We start from the raw sequence: 27,112 nt of genomic DNA on the forward strand, positions 1-27,112 counted from the left end.
GTTACACTGATTATAAACTCTTATTACTATTACACTTGATGACTATCTTTCAGAATAAATGCCTTGCTCTTAGCTCTTACAGAATGAAAGCCACTAACATTTGGGGGTTTCAACTATGAATTGTTAGGAGGGATGTAAATTGAGCAGGCTGTGTCAGGACTCTGGGGTCCAACCACCATGCTATGCTGCTTCATAAGACCAGCAGAAGTAAAAAATAAATTGCCCTCAGCTTTCTTTTGTACACTGGAAGTAAAGTAGAGTTTAGCCAACAGCTACCATTCATGTTGTATTAGAACTGATCAAGTAAGATCTAGAGAATATCATGTCTTACTTTCTTTTGATATATATGCTGTTACTGATTTGGATGTAGATTTTATATCCTTTACCATGAGATTTTACTCTAAAGCCACCTCTAAAATATTGTATATATTCAGTATGGAATATAATACATGCACTATTTTATATGCATTGCCAGTTTTGATATAATAGATTATTGTAGAAAACACTATTTAGGAGAAGACACAGTGGTTGATTGCCTATTCTTTCCATCAAAAGCATGCTGGCAATTGTTTGGTCCACTGTTTAAAAGTGCTCTGAGACATCTGTACACCCCCCACCTCACAAAATCGTGCTTGCTACTAGGTCAAAACAGAGAGTGACCCTGAGAGGCTAAAGTAACTTGGCGAATGGTGTCATTTTGAGATTTTCCCAACTGGATCAAGGAAATTCTGGATGCAATGGGAACATAGATAGGATCTAGAAGAGATTCCTAAATTTTGGGTCAGCCTCAAATAAAAAAGGGTTTCTGAGGACAATTAGCAATTAAAACAATCCCTCAGAACCAAAGCCGTAGGGGCAGTGATGCCAAATTCACTCCGGAGTAGACAGAGCATCCATCTGGACAAAAGCATTTATTCATTTTAACTTAGCAGAATAGCTGCTTTTCCCCAAGTGTAACTTGCATATCCAGGAGACTAGCAGATCTACTACAATAATGACCATATAAGCACAAACTACATACTGTTTATACAAAATCACAGAGATTTTTAAAAGGATTTTCTTTTTTTTTTTCTTTTCTTGTGGTATTATTTTTTTTTCTGTTTTTTTTTTAAAGATTTATTTTATTTATTTAATTTCCCCCCCCTCCCCTGGTTGTCTGTTCTCAGTGTCTATTTGCTGCGTCTTGTTTCTTTGTCCGCTTCTGTTGTCGTCAGCGGCACGGGAAGTGTGGGCGGTGCCATTCCTGGGCAGGCTGCACTTTCTTTTGCGCTGGGCGCCTCTCCGTATGGGTGCACTCCTTGCGCGTGGGGCTCCCCTACGCGGGGGACACCCTGCGTGGCAGGGCACTCCTTGCGTGCATCAGCACTGCGCATGGCCAGCTCCACACGGGTCAAGGAGGCCCAGGGTTTGAACCGCGGACCTCCCATATGGTAGACGGACGCCCTAACCACTGGGCCAAAGTCCGTTTCCCTTAAAAGGATTTTCAATGTGTACATATAATAACATAACATCATAAGTAATTATAATGGCCATATGAGTTTTCTATGTTGAAAGACTTTTTAAGATATGCTAAAGAGGCTTGAAAAGAACTGCATTAAAATATTTTGGTTCTTATAGAAATGCCTTACAGTTAAAAGCCTGAGAGCCTTGCTTGACTTGACATAGTACAGGTTGTCTGTGTTTGAACAATAGACTGCATTTCCAAGTGCTGCTTTGTTCAGTTTGTATTTTTTTCTAAATTTCCATATCCTGATTAAGTATAAGCATCATATTTAACTGCAATTCAACCAAAAGATCTGCATTTAAATGACTTAGAGATCACAAGCCTTACATCTTGAAAAGGAAGGAAATTCAGGATTCAGAATGAAATTCCAGTTCTTCATTTTCATTCTTTATAAGAGTTTAATAGTTAATAATTGCTTGGGGTGATCATTTTAGGAGACAGCTGAAAGAGAATATATAGATATGGGAATGAATAATAAAAATTAGCATTTATATAACATCTTTCATTAGCAGATCCTCGAATCACCTTAAAAGTATGAATTAATTAATCTTCACAACACCCCTGTGCAATGGATAACTTGTTATAATCCTCAAAGTAAAGTCATTTGTACAAGGTTACAGAGCAAGTGCATAGCAAATCTAAGAATAGAATCTTTTCTGTCCTGATCAATTTTTTGCCAATTCTGGAAGAAAAATAATGAGCATGAAGGTAACTTTAAAGTTCCTTTTAACCCCTGACAGACATTTTGCCTCATGGTAAATAAAGAAATAAAATGGATAAAGTCCTTGTCCTCTAAGGCATACTACCAACAAATTTCTAAGTGAGAACTGTGGATCAAGAAGAAAAAGTCCATGATATAGCATTCTCTTTGAGCAGATAGCTGCATTGTCAGCTGGAGTTATCAACTCTGCCAGAATGTATCCGCAGAGTTAACCAGTGGGGAAAATGATATTCTGACAATAATAAGGAAGCAGTGAGATGACTTGAGTATCTACATGGAGAGTAGCCATCAACAATGGCCAGGAGGTATCTTGAGTCTTAGTGGATAATGTGGAGATTGATTAAAGTGAGTGAAGGCACGTTTGACATGAGGCCTAAGTCATGGGACAATGTGAGTCTATTCCCCCTCTGAGTGGAGAAAGAAGTTAGAGCCACAGGAGCATCCAACCTGGGGAGCTGGGGCAACAGAGGTAGGTCAGGTACCTAATTTTCCTTTCAAGGATAAAATGTAAAGATGCATATTAATTCAGGAAGTTGCCTATAAAGGAATGGGCTTTCACAACTTGTCAAGGTGGAAAGTAATGGAGGAAAGAAAGAAGAGGATAAGAGCTACCCATTTTCACACAGAATATGGTACAAGCCAGGAAAATCAAGGGTTGAAGGGATGTAGTGCAGAGAAGCCAGGTAGGTGTACGTGGTATTGAAGGCCAGGACATGAGAACTCTGAGAAGGAAGATGGTTTATTTCGACTGCCCAGACACGGACACAGCAGACTCCTGTTCTAATAAAAACCGAGTCCCAAATAGAATTTTTGGGTCCCTTTTATACAGAGGAAAGAAGAGTGGGGAGTCAAACGGTGCTTTTATGCAAAAGGACTTAAAGTGTTTTATCTGAGTATTAGATAGGTTATTTCCTCAGGTAAGCTTGACTTAACAGGGAAGGGGAGGAAAGGGAAGCCAAAGAGAATTGAGCGGTGAGTGGGTAGAAGTGTTTATTCAAATAGGCAGGAGGCAACAAAGAAATAGGGAGGCTTCCCAGCCCTGAAAACAGTAATACAGAAAAGGCTGCAGCCTCCAGGGAAATCTTTTCTGTTAACCACCAGTTTGGGTGTAAAAAGTTGAATAAGTGTATGAAGATTCTTGGCATAAAAGCCTACCCAAACTTTCTTTTTTTCCTATAATATATTATCTTCAAAACTGTTGCCATTTCCAGAGTGACTTAATAAGCAATTCTAAAGTTTTCAGATGGAGAGTTTCCATAATTATGGGATAATTACAATATTAATGTGGTAGAATGTTCACAACAATGACTCTAGATCTTAAATGTCTTCTAACTACTTTGCTTAAGGCTAAAAACAATGAAGTTGTCACTAGCACCTAAGTCATTCAAGTTTCAATTAATGAGCAAAATGTGTTGCGTGCATGACAAGTTTTGGAGAAACAAAATAAAACACTAGAGGCCATGGAGCAAAAGGGGGAAAATTGGTATCGTTCTCAAGCTCTTGAGGTTGGTACATGATCCAGGCTTTGTCCTTTTATCCTGTACCACTCAGTGTTGATTCCTGCAAGCTAAATTATCCAGGCTTCTGTATGGTAGGAGATTGGAGGGTAGAAATAAGAAGCCAAGATATTTCTTTCTCACCCATTCTGCTTTGGGCTGCATCCTGTGTCTCTTTAGCTACAGCTCCTGTCCTGCTTCCTGCTCTGCCAGGTTCCAATCCCCTTAACCCCCACTTGGAGTCGAGGTCCCCCGACCATCTCCCTTTCTCCCTCCAGCGTGAGAACAGTAGCTTCCTCTCCTGCTAGTTCCTGGGTAACTCATGCTACCTAAAGGGTTACTCTACTTCTCTATTGCTAGAATTATTGTAAAAACAATTTGCTGAAATGTAAACACAGTAAGTGGTTTGTAATTCCCCAGACAAATTTTGACTTATGTTTTTCATATTAATAAAAAATGCCTTAATCACTGAAGGAGTTAGATATAAGATTACAAAATTGTTTTATGAAAAACAGAAAGATTTGTTGCTCCAGCTTTTCTGACTAAGCATAAACTGACCTGTATATGATGACATACTCAAATTAATCTCTCTCAGTGTGTAACTCAGTGGAAAGGGCCACCATTCTAGGCTAAATTTTGTGTGCCTGATTTCCTCTGGACATGAAATTTAGAGCTCTGAGAGTAATGGTTTTTAAAGGTAAAATGTTTTAGCTGCAATGTCACATCATAGCTGCCTCCTTTACAGTTGTCATTAGGATCAAATTAGATAATGTATGTGAAAACCCTTTGAAAATTTTTAAGGATAACTTCACACATAAGGTTATATTATTATTAATTCATTATTGTGATGCCTTCAATTTCTGTTGAATGCTGTACTAAATCATTAGTCAGGATATTAGACAAAATGTTATGACCTCAGTTGGGAACTAGGAAACTTCCTCACTCCCAAAAGCTGTTATGGAACTGACCATTGTGTGCAAACAAAGTTTTGTTTTGTTTTTCAATTTCTTTCTTGTGTAACTCTCCTGAAATGAAGATGTGCCCTTCCTTACTCCTTTGTTTTTGTTCCTTGATTGGGGAATTTTGTCTTTTATGCCAGCATACAAACAAAAGTAGCTCAAACAAAAGTCATTTTAAAAAATTAATTATTTTCAGATTTCATTTCCATAGATATTTTGCATGTATTTGGTATCAAAGCTTTCTCTTTCTGAGTGGGTTTTTTGCTCACACAGCAACAGAAATTTTTAATGGCATCACATTGCCGTTCATTAGTTAGTGGAATTTATTCCTTATTTTGAAACTTCTAGTGTCTTGTCTAGCTTAATTTGCAGTGACACAAACAATGAAGTATTCCCTTTGAGAAATTATTCATCATTCTACAAGACTTAAATATGGAGAGACACCTCTATGCATACACTCTGTTATTCTGAATAGCTTCTTACCATCATGTATTTTCTTACTCTTAAATCATGCTAAAGAATTTTTTCCTTCTATTAGTGATAAACATGCATTCCTGTAAAATGTCTTTAACCCCTTGGCTGCCAGTTGGTCCCTCTTAATGGTTCTCTTTGTGCACCTCATCTACCTGTTTATACAAATTCTCCCAGAGCATTCTCATGAAACAACAACAAAGCAAAACAAAAACAAAAATCACATCTTTTGGGATTTGGTTGGCTGTGCTATTGCAGCTCATTATTCACTCATCTATATTTTTTTGATGTCTACTGTTGTGCCAGGTCCTCTGCTAGATGCTGGTAATGTGAAAGTGAGCAAGACAGTCATGGTTCTTCACTCCATGGAGAATAAACTCTATGGGAAAGAGAGATGAGCACATAATCTAATATACTATCCTGTAGTAGACAGTAACTGTGGAAAATAAAAGAGAAACTTCTTTAGATAAGGTGTTCTTGGATCCTTCTGAAGTGATATAGAGCTTAGGAAGTAAAAGTTGAGAAGGAACATGGCTCGTAAAGAGCTGAGGGTAAGATGATCTTTCAGGCAAAGGAAACTGGAAATACAGAGATCCTAATCTATGAAGGAGCTTGGCACATTCTCATAGAATCAGAATACCTGTGTTGCAAGGGGGAGAAGTCCTAAAATAGAGTTGGATTAGGAAAAATAGACCAGATTTGGTGGAATTTATAGAACTATGAATGCAAATAAAGACTTTTAAACAAAAGATTGTCATGATCATTTCTCTATCTTTCTTTCCTTCCTTGCTCCCTTGTTTCCTTCTTTCCATCCATAGGGGTTAGGGAATTTTGAAAAAGAAAATATTTAGGGCCAGTGGTAGTGGGAGAGGGAGTGTGGCAGAAAGCTAGAGGTTGGGAGGCTAAGGAAGTAAACCAGTAAAGAGATGAGAGTGTCTGACTATAGAAGTGAAAGTGGAGATGGAGAAGAGTGAATGGATTGAGATGTGTTTCAGTGGTAGGACAGGCATATTTACTGGTGGATTTGATGTGTAAAATAAGGGATAGGGCAGTACCAAGGATAACTCCTGAGTCTCTGACTTCACCAACTAGATAATCTAACGTTTTCTGTGATGGAAATGACTTGTAGAAGAAAAGTGTGTATGGGATTTAAGAAGTGGTCTTTAAAACCATGGTAGTGAATTATGTCATCCAGTAGAGAATATGAAAAATAAAAGAACTCAGGAACTCAACATAGGAGTCTGGAGAAGTTGCTGCAGCAAAGTAAGAAGAAAGCCAGGGGAGTGTGGCATCACAAAGGAAGGAATAAAGTAACTGAACAGAATTGAAAATTCTGTTTCTTCCCTTACACTACCCATTTCCCAGCATCAGATACTTCTTTAAGATATACTAGGATTTGCAATGGGAGTATCACATCATGGAGGTGAAGATTGTCTATAACCTGTCCTATATTACAATGTTTTAAAAATTGTTTTACTCCAAACAGATTATTCTTTATTGACATCAGATTTTCTCTCAAATTAGTATTATTATCATATTGATACTTTTTTCTCCTTTAAAATTCAATTGATAAGTAAAAGCTTTATATTTAAAAGCCTTGCTTTATATTTAAAAAGCATATTAGTCCCACTGCATCAGTCTTTGGCTGGGTCATTTAATGTTATTCTTGCTGAGTTCTAGTAACAATCAGCAAAATATCCCTCCATCTTGTAGTGAAAAAAACACTGGGTTTGGGGTCAAAAGACCTAGATTTGGATGCCAGTTCATTTGCTTATTAAGTAGGCGAAGTGGCCAAGTTACTTTAACTCCACTAGTCCTCAATTTTCCTCATTCATAAAATAGGGATGATAAATAATATTCCCTTGACCATAGCACAGAGCAGCCACCATGTTCAAATGTGAAAGCACTTTGAAATCTATAAAGGGTTAGAACACTTGGTCAGTATAATGGGGACATTAACAGTGTTAAACAGATTTTTACTTCCTTGGACTCTCATTTTTGCCTCAATTTTTTTTTTCACTTTTCTCTTTTTAAATCTTCCCTGCTTGATTTTTTAGCCCCCATCTTTAGGCTCTTTTAATTAAAATCTGTTTTCTTCATGTGTTTATTCCTTACTCTTATCCTTCAAGGCTGCCATTTCTGCTACACCCTTATTTTAGAACAGGGGTTCTTAACAAGGGGTCCATGAGCTTGAACTGAAATTCAAAAAAATATTATTCTTGTGGGGATGTGTTAGTGCAGATGTGATATATTTATTAAATAATACACAGTATAGTGTGGACTTAGTAAGGGTTTCTTATCTGGCAAAGGGGTCCATGGAACAAAAAAGGGCAAGAACCCCTGTTTTAGAATTTAATTTTAATGAAATTGAATAGAAGAGAGAGAAAGATCTATTTGTAGGAGTGTATCCATTTTCTTTTCCCTATTTCACAATGATATAGGTGAGAGTCTCTCAGAAGCAGAATCTGTCCCTGGTTTTTCTGGGTTCCCATATTTTACTACTCCTGAGATAGATACCTTTAGCCACACAAATACATCAACATTTCCACTTCTTAGGCAACACAGCTTTGAATTCAGAAACAACAGGGCAACTCGTGGCTGTTATGACCTTTGGCAACAGAGAACCCTTCAGCACCCCAGCAGAAGGATCTCTTACTCTTCTATTTAGCAGAACATTTCTCAAAAGATTTCGCTATTTCATTTTCAAATGGGATGCAAAGCTCATGACTAATGTTCTATAATAATTGCTTAAAACTAAATGTTTCCATGCTTGAATTTTTCTGCATTAGGAAAGAATTTTGCTTAACATATACTTACAAAAATGTCCTGCTGAGTCACTGTGCCAGAAAGGGGAAGCATCCAAGAACAGAATGGAAACAGTGACATTTTGTCTAACATATGGCAGCAAAGTGTGGTGCAGTACGTTGAAGCCTAATTTTTATATAGCACAGATAGATAACAATAGTGGCAGGGACTTGGGAAAGGGGGCTGGGTTAAATGTCTTCCCACACACCTTTCTTCTTCTGGGATGTCTCTAGGGCTACCCTTGGGTGATGTTGGAGACAAGGAGCAAAAAACAAGATTAAGGTTTCTATTTAATAGAGAAGTATCCTCAGCCCTCTCCTTGACTGTTCTTGGAGGCTGGGCTCTCAATCTTAAACACCTCCACCAAAATAATTTCACAATTTTTCCTTCAGTTACTTTTTTTTAAAAAAGAAAACCTTTTCATATATTACCTTGTATCTACTGAAACATGCTATGGCGATTTGATTAATTACAGGGAGGTTCTGCTTTTATAATGACAACTTTGACTCTAGCTGCTGAAACTTAGTCATATTTTTCAGTAAACTACATTATTGCCTTTCCTTCTCCCCTAACTTTCAGCAATTACAATGGAGTCTGCGGTCTGTCTTGGTTGTGATTCCCTTTTAGGTTATTGCAGTTAAGATTATAGGTATTAGAATGGCAGAAGAAGAAAAGTCAGGCAGAAGAAATTTGCCCAAAGATTTACATGTTCTTTTCCAACTGCTCATATATGACTTGTTTTTAATATTTTTTAAGTTCTTTCCACTACACTCCTCCCCCATACACAAACCACAAAAGTCAAATTGAGGGGGGAAAAAATCTACATTGGAAACTGACTTTATTCTCTAAAATTCTGAAGTACTCTTCCCACATTTACTGGACCTCTCCCTTCATATTTAAACTGTGTAAGAACCCAATGACCTGGTGGAACAGATTCTAAGAATACCTTCCCAACACTAATATCATTGACAGGAAATTACATTCATTTCATTTTAATCATGTTTCCTGATTTTATTAGCCCTTCTGCTAATTATTTTATTTTATTAATGCATGGTTATCTGTAAATAGATTCAGAAACTGTGTACAGAGTGTAGCCATAGAGGAAACAACACAAGACATTTACAGGTACATTGCATTTTGCTGGGATGTGGAATATTTGTTGTTTGTTTTACTGAGTTAGGATAAATATTTTAGTTCCTAAGAACAAGCAATTAGAAGGGCTTTCCCTTCATAGAGGACTACCAAAGACCATACATTTATGGGTGAGACACATAAAATTTTGGGACTTAGAGGGACAAACAAAATTTGGTAGAAAAGAATGCAAAGAGTTGGTTGGTGGGAAGGTCTTGAGGTGGCTTCCTTATTTTTTCTATGCAACCTTCAAGCCTCTGTTTTTGTAGTTTTGCTTTGATAGCCTTAAAGTCTCTTTCAAGATTGAAAGTATTGTGTGAATTTTCATAGAAAAAAAATCTCTTCTCACTTAGAAATTAGAGTTAAGAGGTCAAGATGAGAAATATTTTGTATTTTTATATTCTTCAACTTAAGAAAGTCCAGTAATGAGAGTAGAATATTTTGAAATCATAAAAATTTCCACATGCTCTTATGTGAGGGAAATATGTGTAACACAGAGAGAGGCAGGATTATCTATTGAAAATGTTTGAATGACTAAACAAATTTATTCATTTTTCTTTTTCCTTTTTAAATACATCTCATAGAGAAGAAAATCACGATATTCAGACCTTGACTTTGAGGTAAGTCACTGTGAATTATTTTATAATCTTAATTACTGGAATTCAACACCAATATATAATCATGTAAACATATTGCTTTCTGCAGCTATGTAGGGATACTACTTTTAAAAATTAAATGAGAAGTCAAACATTTTTTCAGTTAAAATTCATGCTGCATAACTAGTTGTAGACAAAAATTTTAAAGTTCCAGTTGCTTTAACTGTATACTAAACTGTATGAGATTTTTCAGGACAAGTAGGAATCTATTTTATAAACAGTAAAACAAGTGGGCAGTTTATGATAGGAGTTGAACTTGGTCCATTCAGTTTGTGGGGAGGTGGAAATGTTGATTCCCTGATTTTTCACATTTAAAACAATTATCTTATTTTTACTTCAGTGACACCTACTATTAGGTGGCAGCTAAGGAGAACTTGTGGTCTTGTGATGCTTCTTTGTCTGGTTGGCTAGGATTTCTTGGGGACTTAGTTGCCTTGTTTCCCGAATCCTATTATTTACATTCTCTGTGGTACATTCTGATTCCTTATTCCAATAGCAAGTGTTGCTTCACTGTGCTCCTGTGTTTAGTAAATGTCTTTTCAAAGATATGAACAAGATAAAGATATTCATTTTTCCAATTTATGTTGAAATTATATTGATGCTGTAATGTTGATGCTGGAAATTACTGAAATCATGCCATTTGAGCAGCTTATGCTAAGCACAGAATTAATGATGTTTGAGCGTCACATAAAATGTACTTATGCATCTTCATAATTGGCTTTGATTCATAGCCTGCTGACATAATTGAATATAATACATTATAAATTTCTCTAGCATTTTTGTACCCTTGTGATGCCTGCATGGAACTCAGTACTCTTAGTTGATATTTCTAAAATAACAGGAGCCTCCCAGAATGTGAAAACTCATAATTTAATCATTTCATTATATAGATGGATATTATATCTTGGCAGTGTATATCATCTCTCAGAATTGAGGCTTTTTGGATTTTATGTACTACAATAGTGAACAAGCTGTGGTTTTACCCTGAACAGGGTCTAAAGAGAATTGGTTGTACTCAGTTATATTTCAGACGCCAAGATACAAATTAATGATAAAGAACCTGGCCTAGATGATTATGTAGCAAGTTTTAATAAAGATGCAGCCTTAATTGTAGCAACCTGATATGAGATAAAAATTTCATTATATCGTAACTTTTAGCTTAAAAATTCTAATAGAAAATGTTCAGCAATCTTTAGATCCTTTAGTAACTTTTCAGTGATTATTTAGTTTTTTCTTCTATTAATTCTTCAGGTAGCCCAAAATGGGGGAAAATGCTGTATATTTTTGTTGTCTTGAAATCAGTAAGTTGTTATATTAACACAAAGGAAAGGAAGCAGGAATTACTCCCTAGGCATCAGTGACAAAATATAGTAAAAACCTAGATCTAAAATTAAGCCTCAGTGCAGCCATCCACAGTTACGTAATCACAAGCACTGAAAAGATTTCTAATCATACTGTGTCATTTGGAGCATTAGAAAACTGTTCTTTTTTTATATATTCTCTATGGTAACTAGTAGCGAGTTTCCTTCAGCTGGTACTTCTTCTCACACTTACTGTTGCACACATATAACCAGAGTATTATCAAAATGTTTTCTGGTAATGGAAAGGAGTTACACATTAAAAACCTTGAGCATTTTTCTCTTTAATTACTATATTTATTTCATGATTGTTTTAGGTGTTAAAATTTGATGTGGGGGCTACTTCGAGGTACTATTTCTTCTTCAGGAACAGCTTAGTGCTACTCCCCTTCATCTCATGGGCAACTACATTTACATGGCAGATATCTCATGGGTTGTGTCCAAAAAAAAAATATTGCCAGATTTAAACACTAGTGAATTTCAATACGATCAAGTTGCACTTTGCGGATGGTCCTTGAGGAAGAATCTGAATTACTTTAGCTTACATCAAGCTTCCCGGCATACACATACCTCAATCGCCTTCAATTTAGACAACTTACCACTGGCAAACATTGTTTCTTGGATTCCTGGAAGCATCTTCCCTTCAGGCATTAGCCTCACCATACTTCATAGAGTCTGTACACAATAATATTCTGCCAACTGATATGTCTTTAGAAACCTTGCATATAGTTAATATTATATTTCTGGAACATACCTTTCCATGTAGCCAATCTCCAAGACAATATTGCATTCCTGAAACATATAGAGCAAATGGCTGACTAGTCATGAAATGAAGAAACAATACTTTTTGCTTTCTAGAAAGTATACCATAGTGATATTCCTATATTCCATGATCAGATCCCTTACTGAATTTGTATTCTCAGTTCCAATAAGAGATCCTAGTGTACAATAAGTGTTCAATGTATTTTTGTTGAATGAATGATAAAATATTGAATTATTTTTCTATCTGGTTTACTTTGACAAAATTAAAGAACACTCTATCTGAGTTGGGACAGAGACTAGCATAGAAAAATGGACAACTGTGGAGGTGATTCTTCAAAGATATGCTGGTAAAGGAAGTGGACATCGTAGGTGGAAATTCCAGAAAGAGGAAAAGGCATGGAGATTTGCTAATGTGTGGTATATTTAAGAAACAGGAAGGAAGTCAAACTTCACTGAAACATGAGGTCTGTGAAAGAAAGGAGAGACGTTGTAGGTAATTTAGAAACCCACAGGGAGGAGTTTTTACCTAATTTACTAAAAGTTGCTAAAGATTTTCTGTTGTGTTTTATTTTGTTTGTTTTTAGTAAGGAATGATTTTTCCTGGGATTTAGAAAGAGGAATTTGACAGTAATAGAAAGGATTGATTGTAGGAGGATGAAAGAGGAAGTTGAAAGACTAATTAGTAGGCACTAGTCTAGGAAAGTAGTAAAGAGGACCCACTTCTGTAGGGAAAGAAAGGGAAGAAAGGGACATTGCAGAGTCATCTATGGGATTTGTTTCTTAACTGAACATAGGGTGAAAGGGTAAGGGAGCAGAAAAAGATGACTGCAGTGCTGAGCCTGAGTTTCTGCTAGTACCATTAACAGAACCAGGGAGATCAAGGAGGCATTGATAAGGATGAGTTCCATTTTCATACTTGGGAGTTTAAATTGCCTATTATGAGATGAGATTACAACTGAAATATGAGGAGATAGGTTAAATTGTCTGTTTTGGTTGATGAGAAAACTCAAGGAATTCCTAGGAAAGTAATCACAGACATTCATTCTGAAACTAAAATATATTATCTATTCCATATTAAAAAAATATATGGAAAGAGTGGTATTTATTTTTACCCACTCTTCAAAAAACATGGGGATAAACCTTGTCTCATTTCTTCATGGTGCTATAGTTTCCTAGCTGCTAAAACAAATATACAACAGATTGGCTCAACATAGCGAATTTACTGGCTCACAGTTTCAGAGTTTAGAAAGCTTACCTCCTCCAGGGATTGGTATCTTCTGTCTGACTGGCAATAATTGATGTTCTTTGGCTTCTCTGTCACATGGCAATGCCATGGTATGATCCTCTTTCTCGTCTGGGTTCCACTGACTTCCAGCTGCTTGCATCTCCCGTGGCTTCTCTCTCTCTCTCTGTATCCAATTTCCTTTTCTTACAGGATTTCAGCAATATTGGATTAAGGAACACCTTCGTTTGGTTTGGGCACACTTCAATAACACCTTCAAGGTCCCATTTATAAATGGGTTCACACCCACAGGACCATGTGGACATGATTCAATCCCCAACGCCTAAGAACCATGTAGTCTCTTCACATTTTAGAATGTTTCTTTGAAGTTATTGATGAGCCCCAAGTATCTATTAAACCCATGCTTCTCAGATGTGTATGTGTGTAGTGGGGTTATGGAGGAAAGAAGGTACACAAGAAAATACAGACTCAGCATAATCTTGGTCCAGTTGTCTGGGAACTTGAGTTTTTATTGGAATATTTGGAGGAGCATAGTAAAGTCATATAAAATGTTATTTTATATAAATTTTATATTACTACAAACACAGCTAAATTAGGACATAAAAGATAAAAAATTGTATTAATTTCTAAATATAAACCCTTAGACTCATTCACAATAGGCCCCTTCCTGCTTTGTTCACAGACTGCAGCACTCTTTAGGCATTCAGGGCACTTTGGGAGGAAAATTCGAGCAACCCAATCTTAGGCTATATCCATCTTTTCTGTATTACTGAAGTTAAACAGCTGAAAAAATTACGTATTTGCAACCAAGTATACTCTTGAATGACATGACAAAATAAAAATATGTATCTCATTCCATTTTCTCAGACCCCTTTTCTAGTTTCTCGTAAGCAGTGGGTACTTATTTATTCAAATAGAAATGTATTTGAAAGTTAAATAGACACTGTAATGTCAGACAACCTTCTTGGGAGCTACATGTCTGTCTTATGGAGACAGTGGGACTCTGACCAAGACTGGGTACTGAAATTATTCCCCTCCTACAATAGGTCTTTAGGAATTAAGATTAATTCCCATATTGTGCATTGCTTTCTTAATACAAACTTTGATACATACTTCAGGCTAGCACTGAACAGGCCACTCTGGAGAGAGGACACATATGGAAAGCAGTAAAGAGGGAAAAAATGACCACGGTTTTATCCCACTGAATATGAACAATGGCAGTATAGGTGCAAAAAATTCTGAGGCTGGAAAAGGTAATTCAGGCAGAGTGGTTTCTAATTCCTCATCAACACAATTTTCAGGACACATACGCTAAAGTTTATGGTCAGGAGATTCCCCAATTTTCTCTAATAATTTCTCCATTTCTAAAAGTCTGCATATGGTAAAGCCTCGTTTATCTAGAATTCAGACTTAAAGAAAACCCAACTCTGTGGTTCACACATACTGCAGAATTTAGAAGTGAAAACCTTCCCAGAGTTAGGGAAACAGTTATTCTATGCCCACCCATTGACCCTTTATAAAACAGTTGTATTAAAAAAGAAGAGAGTTCCATAAAATCATAGAAGGAAAGCAGGCACTAAAGGAGATGGAAGAATTATAAAGCACACCAGTTTTGGGACATTAAATTGAAATTTCCTTCTAGTGGGGAGACCTCTTGTGTAGGAGGGAAAACAATATTTTTGATGTCCTTTCACGTTGTAGGCATTTTCCTTGGTCTATATACCTATGCCATTTCATTCATTTATTCATTCATTCATTCATTCAGTAAACATTTATTGAGCACCTGCCAATTGGCAAACATTACACTAGATGTTGGGGATACAAAGACAATTAAGTCCCTGCCACTGAGGTATTCAGAGACAAGGTATGAAGACCAGACCTGAAAAAGATAATTTCAGTATTATGGGATGGTTACAGGTCACTAGCCAAAGCTATCCAAGTTCACTCCTGAAGGCACTTACTCCCCCTGATTTATTCCGTCTCCTCTTCCATCTGAACAAGGCATAATCACAAACTTGAATAGTCTAAAAGAGGATGTTCCCTGAATCTGGGGAGCCAGTATAATAGCTTGATTGATGGGATACACCTAAGATCAATGCAGGCAAAGAAAATTGACTTTTGATTCAGAAAAAAAATCTAGGTCTCTTACCAAATCTATAAGTTTGGGAAACTTACTTAACTTCCTTGAGCTTCAATTTCCCAGTCAGTACAGTGGAGATAATGCTTCTTACCTCCCACATTTCCCATGAGGATTAAGAAAACCATTTCTTAAGTGGCTCTTATCTGCTCTGCATCCCTTTTTAAATCTTCAAAACCATCATGCAAGGCAAATCTGATTGCTGAAACTGGGACTAGTAGGAGATTGACTTCCTTGCCTCAAACCATGTAACTTGCAGGTAATAGAATTGAGCTTGAAACCCAAGTTGGTCCAGATCCAGATGTGCTCCCTTTACATAAAGTGTCTAGGAGAGTACCTGGGATACAATAGATGCTCAAGGTGTACACGTTTCTTTGCATCCTCGTTTTTATCAAAAACATCTGAAATATCATGAAAGCGCTTCACAACTTGTCACTTTTTCTCTATCTACAAATTAAGTATTGCAAAGACTGTCTCCCTTGAGTTACTACAGTATAAAATGAAAGACAAGGGTCATATTTTGAAATAAGCCATACAAAAGAGTATATTTCTGTGCAGACTGATGATCCTCTCAGGTTGAGGTTTCATACACAGCTTCAAAAATTTTGAATGATATTAATCTAAATAGGAGGGAACATTACCAAGCATTTATCTTTATTGTAAAAATGACTAATATTTGACAGGCACCTCAATTTTATGGAGATCACCTATCAGAATATAACTTAGATTTTTAAAACAGAGAATTCCCAGGAGTTAAGAGTTTTATCATCTTGATAAGATTTTAGAAATCTGAGTTCTTAATTGAGTTCTTCACAGGAGTCAGGTTCTTCAAGTCACAAAAAAGTGAAAAGCATAAACCCAAGTGTCAATAAAGATACATAAATAGCCATTGAAGTGAACCAATAAAGTTTATAAGCATGAAAACTTCTAATTAGGTAGTTAAGACTATCAAAGGAAGAAACGCTGCAAATTAATAATTACCAACACAACTTTGGCTAAGCTTTGATCCCAGAACATTGCTGGGTTAGAAACTCCTCAGTGCTTGCTGTGATGTTGACTTTCTGGTTGATGGAACCTTCCCCGCTGTAAAGGCTGGAAGAAGTATTATTCGAGTCTAGGAAGAAGGAATCCTACATGGAAAATCAAACTGAACCCATGACAGATTTGCAGGCTGTCGGTTGGCAGCTCTAATGTGACACTTCTGCCAGAACCACCAGGCTATCATTACTATGGTGATTTTTGGCTGTGTCAATGTGGCAATTTCAAATTAGAATGACTATCTGGCATGACGATGTATCTGCAATTAATGTTTTTAAGTAGGAAAGGCCCCAAATTTCAGCATCCAATTTTTTCATCCACTTCCACATTCATTTCAGAATCCTTGAACTTTATTTTTCAAAATAGCTTTCATGAACCTATGTAGAATCTTGCAGAACGTGTTTTTGTTGTATAAGATCAGTGTGCACCATAACTTTATATTAACTTGTATATTTCTTAGTATATCCTAGCAATCCAACTCCTCAAAATACAATCAACTCAGTTCAGAATCAGGGCTACCCATTCGCTAAGAATATGATTAAAAAATTCCAACCAGTAGGTATATCTTCTTTTCCATAGGACATAAGTGACATTTGGCTTGCTTCTTTAAATGTCCTTTATCTAATAGAGGTATTTGGTTGCAAGAGACACAGAGTGACTTTGACTGTCAAACAAAAGAGATTTTTGTTGGAAGGAAATAGAATAAGTCACCTCTTGGGAAGGGGATGGTAGGGAACTTGTTTGCCAGTTCCAATAACTTAGGAAACTATACCTCCCCAAAGCAAACCTGGGGTCTTCTCATATGATGAAGGGTAAATTGAGGTTGCATAGACAAAAGCATCAGATGCCTACCTCAAAACAAGTGAGCTGTGCCAATGGTATCAGCTACCTTCGAAGAGAGTAAGTTTCTTGTTTTCGAAAAGGAAAGATCTCATTATGGAGAATAGGTTCAGGTATAGGGTTGAAAATTGAACTAGAAATTGTCTGGATTCTAGAAAAAGGAAGAAAGAAAATAAATAAGATCAGGAGAATAACTGATTTGAGAATTTTCAACTCAAATATGACTATGTAAAAAGTTGGGGCTCCAGCTCACTTGGACTTATCTTAACAAATACTCCTTTTACTTGTTCTCATAGGAGCACTATTGGTTTTCCTCATCACAGTTATAATTTTGCATTTATTTGAGTTATTATTCGATTACTTCCTCTGTCCTCAATTTGTCCTTAAACTATAAGAGGGCAGGGAGTTAGCAGAAAATGTGCAACTTTGTTACCCCAGTATCAAGCACAATATGTGGGGCTCAACAATATGTATTAAATGACAGAATGAAATATTCCTAAAGAATTATCAGTGTTACAGTATCATTCCTAGTGTACCCCAGAAGAAAGTAACTCCATTTGTAACTAAGAAAAATGCATACTATGAAAGGCACAGAACTATGAAAAACACATTTTGTGGATTAGAGCCAGAGTCACTGTTCTATTATAAATATAAAGAAAATTACCCCTTGTGACACAAGGCTATATTTTAATTGGTATCTTCTTAGGACTTGGTCCTATATGGGAGTATTTGTTTCTTCAAGGATAGACTGCACTGCATTATGCTTGCCAGCTGCATGGTCCTCAGAATCCCTCCATTGAGTTACTTATGCAAATCCTCCCTCTCATAAATCTCCACCAACCATCCCTAGTCAAATTATGTTTGCCTGGTGTTTCTCTGTAAATCCTGCAGATCTGTTTCCTGTACTCGCCCCAAAACTGATGGGGAGTTAATCACTCTATAATTGCATGCTATGTTTCTTGCCCCTATCATGAGTAATGTGGCCACATTCTAGTCCTCAAACACCTGATTCTTCCACAGGCAATTCCTAGAGCTAGGAGAGCAAAGATGGGAGTAATCTGATTATGCAAGACTTAAAATGGCAGTTTTATCTCATATAAAAGTAAATTAATGAAAATAGAAGAAATTAGCTAAACAAATTACTGCCTAGATATAAACTCATTGAATATAGGAAATTAAAGTTAGCATAGAAGAGAGTAAGCCTTTGTTAATATGCTAAAGATTAAATGTGCATTTCTTTTTTGACCTTTATATTTTTTCTCAAAGAGTTATGTATTCACCACAAGTGTCTTTTTAGAAGAAAAGTAGATATAATAGATCCCCCAAAGATATATTTCTTTTTCAAAACAAACCCTACATTTAGAACTATTTGGTAATTAAAAGAATGGACTAAGCATTCAAATCACAATTTAGACATGGATATAATTAACCGTTACAGTCCACATGAGCAGTGTCTTATGAAGCATATGCTTAAAAATGCTATAAAATCTTACACAAGCATGAAACCACAGTCTTGGGTAATAACTGAAATACTGATTTTTAATTTTTAAAAATCTAAATCTAAAGATGTTTTCTCCTTTAAAATAACACTTGTATATCCAGAGTACTGATCTAATTCTTTGTTAGCACTCTTTTAAATGTTCTATAATAGAAAAAGATTCAGTCTGTGATACTTATCCAAGGTGATTTTTATTTATGACTTTTGCATTATGATGGAGTTGGGAGTGAAGAGTTTAACCAGGGATGAACGGCATTAATATATTTGTATCTGTGATTTTAGAAGCTCATCTACTTCACAATCTATGCCCTGAACCCTAATTGTTAAGAATCTGTACCATCTAGTAAACAAATATATGAAACCTATGGGTCAGATTTTCCTTCTTTGAAAGTCAATCATTATTCACATGGAAAGTGCAAGGTTTTAGATCCCACATATATTTAAGACACTTGGGTGCTTTGAGTCAGTCTTAATGGCAGTGTCCGGGATTTTGCTCCCACTTTAGTACAACCAGCTAGGATTTTAGTGTTTATAGAAATAAAACATAAAAAAGTAATATTTCCCATGATGAACATTAAGGAACTTGGGTGGTTTACAAGTCCAAATTTTAAACATTTTTTTTATTGCAACAATTTTGTAAAGCAGCTTTAACTTTTGAATGATGAAAATCTTACCCAAGGATGACTGCTACATTTTAATGCAACCACAAGAGAAAACTATTTTTTTGGTAATCTTGTAAGTCAAAGAAAAAAACCAATTCTTCATTTCCAAGAAGTGCTGAATATGAGACAAGGAGTAGTGCACCTCATTTGCATTTATGGCATCTTCTGGGACCTTCTGGTTCCTGCCATACTTGATTTCCTTTATTAGTAAAGTAAAAGTATTAAATCTCTTTTTTTAGTGCATAAATCAAATTAGGAGTGAAAACCATCCCGTTCTCTTTTGCAGAAGGTCATGCATACAAGAAAAAGGCATATGGAACTGTTTCAGGAACTAAATCAGAAATTTCAAACTTTGGACAGATTTCGGGATATACCAAATACAAGCAGTATGGTAAGTATGCTTTGCTTCATTAGTGCCTGGTGCCACGCTCGCTGGTATGTGTTACTGGGTGTTATCCCTGCCCTCCAGGAGCTCCTAATCATCTTGGTAACTCAAGACTCTCACACATAGAAAAAATAATAAACCCTACAAAATGCATTTGGGAATGGCTGGTAAGGAACACAAATTAGGAATGATAGACTCTTAAAACATTTTTCTTCATACTCCAGATGTCTGCATTTATAAACTTTAATTAGAAGTAATTGTATATTAAAAATGTGTTACCTTCATCTGGCCATTTTAGCATCAAAGTTAAAATTCAGTCCATTCAAATGTTCAAATAGTTGACCAATTTTCTTGTGTTTACTTGAATGCCTGGCATGTAAAGCCATAAAACGTAGTTATTTTATGTATATTAAGTTGCTACCTAAAACCAGAGGAGTATGTTTGTGTCTCCAGGAGAATCACATATTTTGTGTTAAGAGTTTAGGTATACATATCTAAACTTCAATTTCATCCTCCTAATTTGAGTACACAAAACTAATTAATATGCATCTTTTGGTCCTCACAATACTTTCAGAAGCAGATAGGGAACTTCACAGGTTAGGAAGCTGAAGCTCAGCACTAAGAAGTGGACTCTGCAGTCATCCAACTCCAAATCTTCATTCCAAATCTGGTGCTCTTTCTTTGCCTCATACACTCTGCAACCTTTTTCTCCTGCCCCTCCACTCAACATCTAGAGCACTGACACACACACACACGCGCGCGCATACACACACACACTGCTCTCCAGTACGTGATATTTGATCACATTCTAACTCTAGTGATTCTTCCCTATGTGTCTTACAAATCTTAGCCTAGCTTCCTGATCAGTGACATTAGCTTACGAATAGCAAGAATTGTTATATCTTTGTGTTTTTCTTTTATTCCTCTCAGTACTAATATAATGCTGGATATGGTTCAACCAGTATTGGTTAAATGAAGGTTATAAGAAATTCTATACAGTTTAACTCTTAATTGGTCTGTAAATAGTCCATGTATAGACCAGTCTATTTTCTTCCTTGAAGCAGGATCATGCATTATTTCTATCACAGAAACAATGCTGGGCATATAAAGACCCTTCAAATGTGAGCAAGGAATTCTTTCCCAGCTACTCCTCCAAATATTGTCATTAATTTCCACCTCACAAGCAAATGAGAATTACACTATTGAGATTAGACCTGAACGCACCAGCTACTCATTTTAGAATATCAAAAGCTAACGTTGAAATAAATTGAAGAAACTTCATTTGTTTGAAGATAGAGGGAGGTTTTGTATACAAATCAGAAAGGCTTATGCAACAGATTCATCTGGCTGTCTGTAATAATATGATTGTAATTTCCCCTTGTTGTATGGTCTGGGTATTAAATCATTAATGGTACAAATATCTGTATCACAGTTTCCTGGCAACCTAAATAGTCTACTAATTATACTACATCTCTGCAGCAGCATGCCTTTTCTAGAAAAGATTTGTAAATATTTACCACTGGGGAGGATAGAGTTGTCATTGCTGCTTGACTTATCCTAAATATCTGAGAACAGAAAAAACAAAACAAAACAGGAGTCCTTTATTCAATTTTGATTATTAATGACCATGTGAGTGAGTTCATTATCCTTAATTCAGTCACATAATTTGTAGTGGCATTTTGCTAATGAAAAATTGCAAAATTGAATGGAGAATGATTAAAAAAAAACACCTCAAAGTGTTTTCCCTTTTTTTACTGGCTACTAAATCACAACACCTGCCTAGCCCTACAAATGATAGTAATTATGTAGTATAATAGAATTTCAGGAACTGAAGGAAAACCAAGAGACTATTTAGCCCATTACCCTGTTTCTAGGCAGGACAGCATTTTTAAGTTACACTGTAGAAGAAAGGCATCATTTAACAATATCCAGAGAAAGAGCTCTATTACTTTGAGTATACCTCACAAACCATTCCCAGATCAGACTTCTTTCCCCTGAACAGCTTGCTATTTTTTAATAAATCCATTCTCTTTTGCTTTGTCTCCAAATATTAGTAGGTGGAAGAAGAAAGTAAGGAAAGAAGGGAGGGAGGGGAGAACAACGAAAGGGAAAGAAAGAGGAAGAAAAAGAGGGCAATGAAAGGGGGTTTTGTCTATCAGAAGACAGCTATGGGAAATGCTTAGGCAGCCTTGCCATATTTGGGGTGGCTCTGAATTTTCATATTTAGCTAACACTTCATCTGAATATTCTATTGCTGCTGATGCAAGTTTAAGATCATCATATTTGCATTTTTGGAGACCTCATAATGTGTTGGCTTATCTTGAATTTATAATTTATTAGGACTTTATCACACATGCTTCACTTTAGCTATATTTCCTCTATTCTGTACAAGAGTTCAAAAAATAAACAAACAAAAAACAATTGTACAAATTCAGAAATTTATACTTATTTTTTAATCATAAGATTCAGGCCTCCGTTGAAGTCTTTTCCAGCCTCTATAGCTCTCACTTTTAAGTGCAGTGAACCTTTGGGCCCTTCCACCGTTTACCATTCATTTGGATCATTGGAAAATGTTACACTTTTCTACAGGAGAGTCTGCAGGCTCCTTTCATGTCACACCCAACCTGACAGGAAGATCAGTGGCTTGTGGGCACCCTCCACTGACCACCTACAGTTCCCGCTCCCACTCCAATTGCTGGATGCAGTAGTTCTTCACTAAAGAAGCTGGGTCCTCTGCCCACACGGGTGCCCACACATTTCTGAACAATGGCGAGAACCACAGTTCATCTGGGAATGGGATGCCATAGAAGATCAACAATGAAGCCAACCTTATCTGAATTAATTTATTACTGCTATTAGACTCTCTCAGAAATGCAGTCATTTCATTTACTAATTGAATAATATTCTTTGAATTAAGATCTAAGATAATTCTGACAATTTAAAAGTAGCCATTTGAGTTCATGTATCCATGGAGCTTGATCTTAGAAATTCAGGAGCCCCTTTTTCAAGTAAATGAACTATCCTTTACATGACTTTTGAATCCTTTTAGGGTTGAACTAATTGAACTTTTCTGTCAAATTAAGGATTCCCAGAAATTTCCTTTAGACACAGCCCTTGTCTAAGATGGATAAGATCACTGTATGGACATGATTCAGCAGAGGTCACACCAGTGAAACGTTCATTTGATGATTGATGATCCAGGTCACTGTAGTGACCCAAAACATTCAACAATTCCCTCTTGCCTACAAAATAAATTCCAAATTAAGTAGTAGCCTGGCATTCAGAGCCTCTTATGATCAGATTCCAGTTCACCTTCCATCTGTTTTTTCTGTTATGATTTTTCACTCCAACTAACATAAATTGGCTATTCTTCCCAAAGTTTTCCAGCCCCATACTATCTGGATTTTTACCTCCTTCTCTGTGCAGCTACTAGATCAAGCCCATCCTATGCTAGTCCAATATCACTTTTCTTAGAAAGGTTTATGTGCTTCCCACAAAAGAGTCATCCCTCCATCCTGTAACTCCCTTAGCACTTTTCCTTGATCATAAATAGTTATATAGATGAGATAAATAAATAAATCTTATATGTTCTATTAACTAGAAGCACCTTACATAGTATGATTACTACATGGTGAGCAATTATTAAATTCCAGGCACTATGCTAGGCTACTCCACATTTTTTAATTTTTGCAACCCCACAAGGAAAATATCGATCTGCATCATTTGCCAACTCTTTTGGCCCATAATACAAAGCATATCCCTGTTTTGCAGATATTAAAGTTGAGGTTCAGAGAAATTAATTAAATTGTTCAAAGTCACATTCTTATGAAGTGAAGGAACTGGGATTCAAATCAGGCTTTAATCTATGCTTTTTAGTGGACAACTCTGATTTCCATATTTGATTTATCACTTTGTCTCACTGAGGCTGAATACAGCATCCAGCACAAAGGAACACATAAATAAATATTGCTATAAGGGAGGCAAGTAAAGAGAGAATGAAAAAAGAATGGAGAGAAAGAGTTAGTTCATGATAATACAAAATGATTCATGAGAATTTATTAGACTAAAGCAGAATTAATCTGCTCATATCCTAAAAGTTAACTTCTTATTTTTTTTCTTTTGAGTGCCCCTTCATGATTAAGGCTAATAAATGGTGAGAACATATACTATATTGAGGATTTTAGTAATTTAATGTCTAACTATAATAGGTATTTCTATAGATTTTTCTTCTTTGCTTACCCATAGCTGTTTTTTTTAACAAACTTATCTTGAGATCATATTTAATATACTGAGTAGGACCCAGAAAACAATTCAAGAACCTGTTGTATGTTTCGCCTGCTGATTATAAACAGTTAAATGCCAGGTTTAGTGGGGAAGCGAACATTCAACAAATATAGTAGTCTTACTAAACCTAACATTCTAGCATGAGAAATGATGATAAAAAAAGAAATATTAGGTTTTTTAACCATTTTAATAATCTGAAAGGATGAAAATCAAGAGCTAATAGAAATTAAAATGTAGTGTTTTTCAAGAGAAACCCCCCTTTAAAGATTGCTAGATTTTCTTGGAATAAAATTAAAAGTAGAAACATTATTAAGAGAAATGGAGTTCAATTTTCTTATTCATGAATAACGATTAACTTATTGAACTTAGAACCCAGACCAGTGGGAAAATGGCAGTTTCTACTCAGTCTTTCCCTTTACAAAAATAAATAAATTCAGTTTTAATCAACCCTTTTCATAATTTTGAACCCATCTGTCACCCACTGGTTGTTTTGGTGTATACTTCTTTTTTCCAAGAAGCTTTCAGTTATTATTTCATTCTCATTCTTTGATGATACTCAGTTTAATCTATCCCATTCACATTTTTTCACTTTACAAAAATCTGTAAACATTTATTTAAAATAAAGCAAAGCCCCTGCTAAATCTTGGCAAAATATCAGGTTATAGAAACCTCAAATGGAGTCTACCCATATTTACAAGATGTCTGGTCTAAGTGGGGTCGTGATTAGGCAAATCTTGAAACTTAAATAATAGTAAGGCATGTGCAGTGAACCATAGTAAGGAATGACAGTTTGTGGATAGTTTCAAAGACCCTCTTGTATTGCTGGGTATGTATGCCAAAACAACAACAATAACAAACAAACATGGGCTTTGAGGGAAGAATTTTTGCTAAATTGGTGTGCCACTAAAATATATAGAAAATTATGGGGAATGTATAGCATAAAAAATACATCACCAATCAAGGGAATAGAGAAGTATTATAGACTCCAAAAAGTGTAATTTATTAAGAAAAATTGAGCAAAATAGTGACCTAAAATTCTGTTTTGCAAAAATCCTGCCAGTTTGGATAATTATTTACTTATTAAGTAACTGAACCATTAAATATTCTCAAATTCTATTTCTCCTACCAAAATTATGCCACAATATTTAAATTTTCTACATTTAATTTTAGCAGTGACTTATACTGTCCCTCCCACATGAATGTACAGCCATACTGACATTTAACATGATGTCCACCCAACAAAATATGATCTACTTTATGTTTTATAATATTATTCACTTTCTTTGATTCCTGGGAACATTTAGGATAACTTGGAGAAGGTGTTCATCAGTTGGTTCAATGAAAGAAAACTAAAATCCAGGCTATTTCCTGCAGCTGGCTACAATTTCAAATCATCTCTGTAATCACATAGACTGGATAACACTTACAAACATATTCTCCTCCTGAAAACTCCAACCAGAGATCTTAGTCATCAAATAAATGGCTCTCTTCTTTTTCTCCCCAATAGGAAAACCCAACACCAAACAAGAATCCATGGGACACTTTCAAAAACCCCAGTGAATACCAACATTATACCACAATCAATGTCTTAGATACAGAGGCAAAGGATGCTCTGGAACTAAGGCCAGCAGAGTGGGAGAAGTGTCTGAATTTGCCCCTGGATGTGCAAGAGGGTGACTTTCAAACAGAAGTTTAACAAAATCAAAAAGGATTGAGGGGGAGACAAAACAATTTATTGCACTGACACTTATGACTGGGGAAGCCTGACAGCTCTATCTGGACGGTGTGACTATCCCATGTCAGGACCTTCATGTGCCAAACGTCAGTGGTGTTTTCGTATGGTAACTTCTCACTGGTCAGGCTAGTGAGAGAGGACCAGGTGTACAGTTCTGACCATCCTGTGTTGTAAGTACCCGTGGAATGGATTTGTAAGGTAATCTTTATAGATAAACCTCAAGCAACGATTCATGTTGTAACCGCTTCATATGGTTTAGTTTTCAAAAACTTCACCATGAAGCACAATGTATATATTTATGCAGTTTTTAAAGTTTATAACAGTCTGTTTGGCCATTACTACACTTTTTACTTTATAATATAAAAGCAAAGTTTTTGTCATTAAATGAATGTTTGTTGAGCTACATTCTTCATTGCTTTAAATGCAATAAAGTAATAATCTCACTTTTATATGAATAATATATTTCACATCTTTATTATTGCAGTTTTCTCTAGAAAGCTCTGAGTAGCTTTCTCTGCTGCAGCTGTGTATAAAATATTTAAAATGTTGTATGGTGTAAATAAACTTTTGTCTACATAACAGTGTTTTAGTGCAATTTATTTTGGATTTGTTGAACAGGAATTCACATATTTATAAAGTTTATTTTAATGCAGATACTGAAATGTATTCACAGTTTTAATAGCATACTAATATTATTCCTTTGAGGCTAATGATTTCTCAAATGTAATAGTAGGTTTGTATAGTGCTTCTGTATTTTCTACTCAGACACTCTTTGGAACAATGTACCATGTAAATGGGACTTGTCAGAAGTCTGCTGCCATCATTCTCTTACATAAATACTATGTTTTTCTATCTTTTGACCAAAAAAAAGGCAACTAGTAGAAAACAGTAAGTTACCATACAAAAAAATATACAGGGAAAATGTTTATTTTAACTAATGAAGTTTGATGCATGTTTCACAAAAGAAAATACTTGTACTGCAGTTCTTCACAGCATACAAAAATTGAACTTATTCAGGATCTTTGAAAACCTTATATATATTCTCTAGCATTCAGAAAGGGGGAGTTTATCTCTGGTTTGAAAAGTGGGAAAACAGGGGTAAGCAGACTGCACAAACGGTCCCTTGTATTCTTTCTTGTGTTAAAGCCACACTGGTGATGTCTCTCCGTCCTTCAGATCCTCATTAAAGGGAAGACGGTGGGAAGAAATGCAGCAATTCTGTTATCCTTTTGGTGATTTGAGATTCTATTTTTAAGTCTGAATGATGCGAAGGGAGGGTGAGGGGGAGATTGGAGTCTTCAAAGTTCCAGTGTTTGTTTGCATGAGTTTGTGGTTAAACCTGAGCTGCAGGGTCTTCTGTAGTCTGCCAGAAATTGAGTGAGCTCCTGCTCCCCACGACCTTGACCTTGGGTAATGAGACAGAGGCA

The 27,112-nt window shown here is 35.9% G+C and overlaps 1 protein-coding gene across 8 annotated transcripts in view; it reads left to right on the forward strand.

Moving 5' to 3' along the window:
- Positions 1–26,264, forward strand: part of ADGRB3 (adhesion G protein-coupled receptor B3) — a 735,954-nt gene extending 709,690 nt beyond the window's left edge. For all 8 annotated transcript variants that reach the window (XM_023592015.3, XM_058306936.1, XM_004469489.3 and 5 more), the window contains 3 exons: positions 9,672–9,707; positions 19,568–19,672; positions 25,458–26,264. In XM_023592015.3, the coding sequence (XP_023447783.1) occupies positions 9,672–9,707; positions 19,568–19,672; positions 25,458–25,646 (330 nt within the window). In that variant the 3' untranslated portion in view covers positions 25,647–26,264. The remainder of the gene's footprint in view (positions 1–9,671; positions 9,708–19,567; positions 19,673–25,457) is intronic.
- Positions 26,265–27,112: the final 848 nt, after the last annotated feature.

This window comes from Dasypus novemcinctus, chromosome 11 (assembly GCF_030445035.2).
Source record: "Dasypus novemcinctus isolate mDasNov1 chromosome 11, mDasNov1.1.hap2, whole genome shotgun sequence".
NCBI classification, from domain to species: Eukaryota; Metazoa; Chordata; class Mammalia; order Cingulata; family Dasypodidae; genus Dasypus; species Dasypus novemcinctus.